General features: G+C 42.6%; 1 protein-coding gene across 1 annotated transcript; it reads right to left on the reverse strand.

The window, feature by feature from the left end:
• Positions 1–6: 6 nt before the first annotated feature.
• On the reverse strand, positions 7–311 carry LOC119587603 (protein argonaute-4-like; the record flags this gene model as incomplete). Its single annotated transcript, XM_037936313.1, is given in 1 exon segment — positions 7–311. A coding segment is annotated over 1 exon segment (151 nt), but the record flags the coding sequence as incomplete, so codon positions are not given.
• Positions 312–333: the final 22 nt, after the last annotated feature.

Consider the following 333-nt stretch of genomic DNA (forward strand, 5'->3'; position numbering starts at 1 on the left):
TACATTCCAAAAGTCTTACACAACCATTAGAGATGACTCCACAAAAGGCAATAAGTCATTTTCTCTCAGTAAGATGAAGCCACACACAGAAAACTTAACAAATGTCTATATACTCGAGCAGATCATTAAACACAGAAAAAAAGATAAATTCTTCTACAAATCAAACATAGTAAAGTTTAGACTGAATTCCATGGCCTCTCTCAACTCTGACTGCCCTGGAAAGAACGGCATCAGATGGGCTACTCGCTGCACCCGAAGCCTGCGAGGACGTCTCACTGCAGCAAATGTCCTGGATGTGCACCTTCCCCCTGAAAGGCATGAAAAGACGGCTCA

The sequence above is a fragment of the Penaeus monodon genome, chromosome 22 (genome assembly GCF_015228065.2).
Source record: "Penaeus monodon isolate SGIC_2016 chromosome 22, NSTDA_Pmon_1, whole genome shotgun sequence".
NCBI classification, from domain to species: domain Eukaryota; kingdom Metazoa; phylum Arthropoda; class Malacostraca; order Decapoda; family Penaeidae; genus Penaeus; species Penaeus monodon.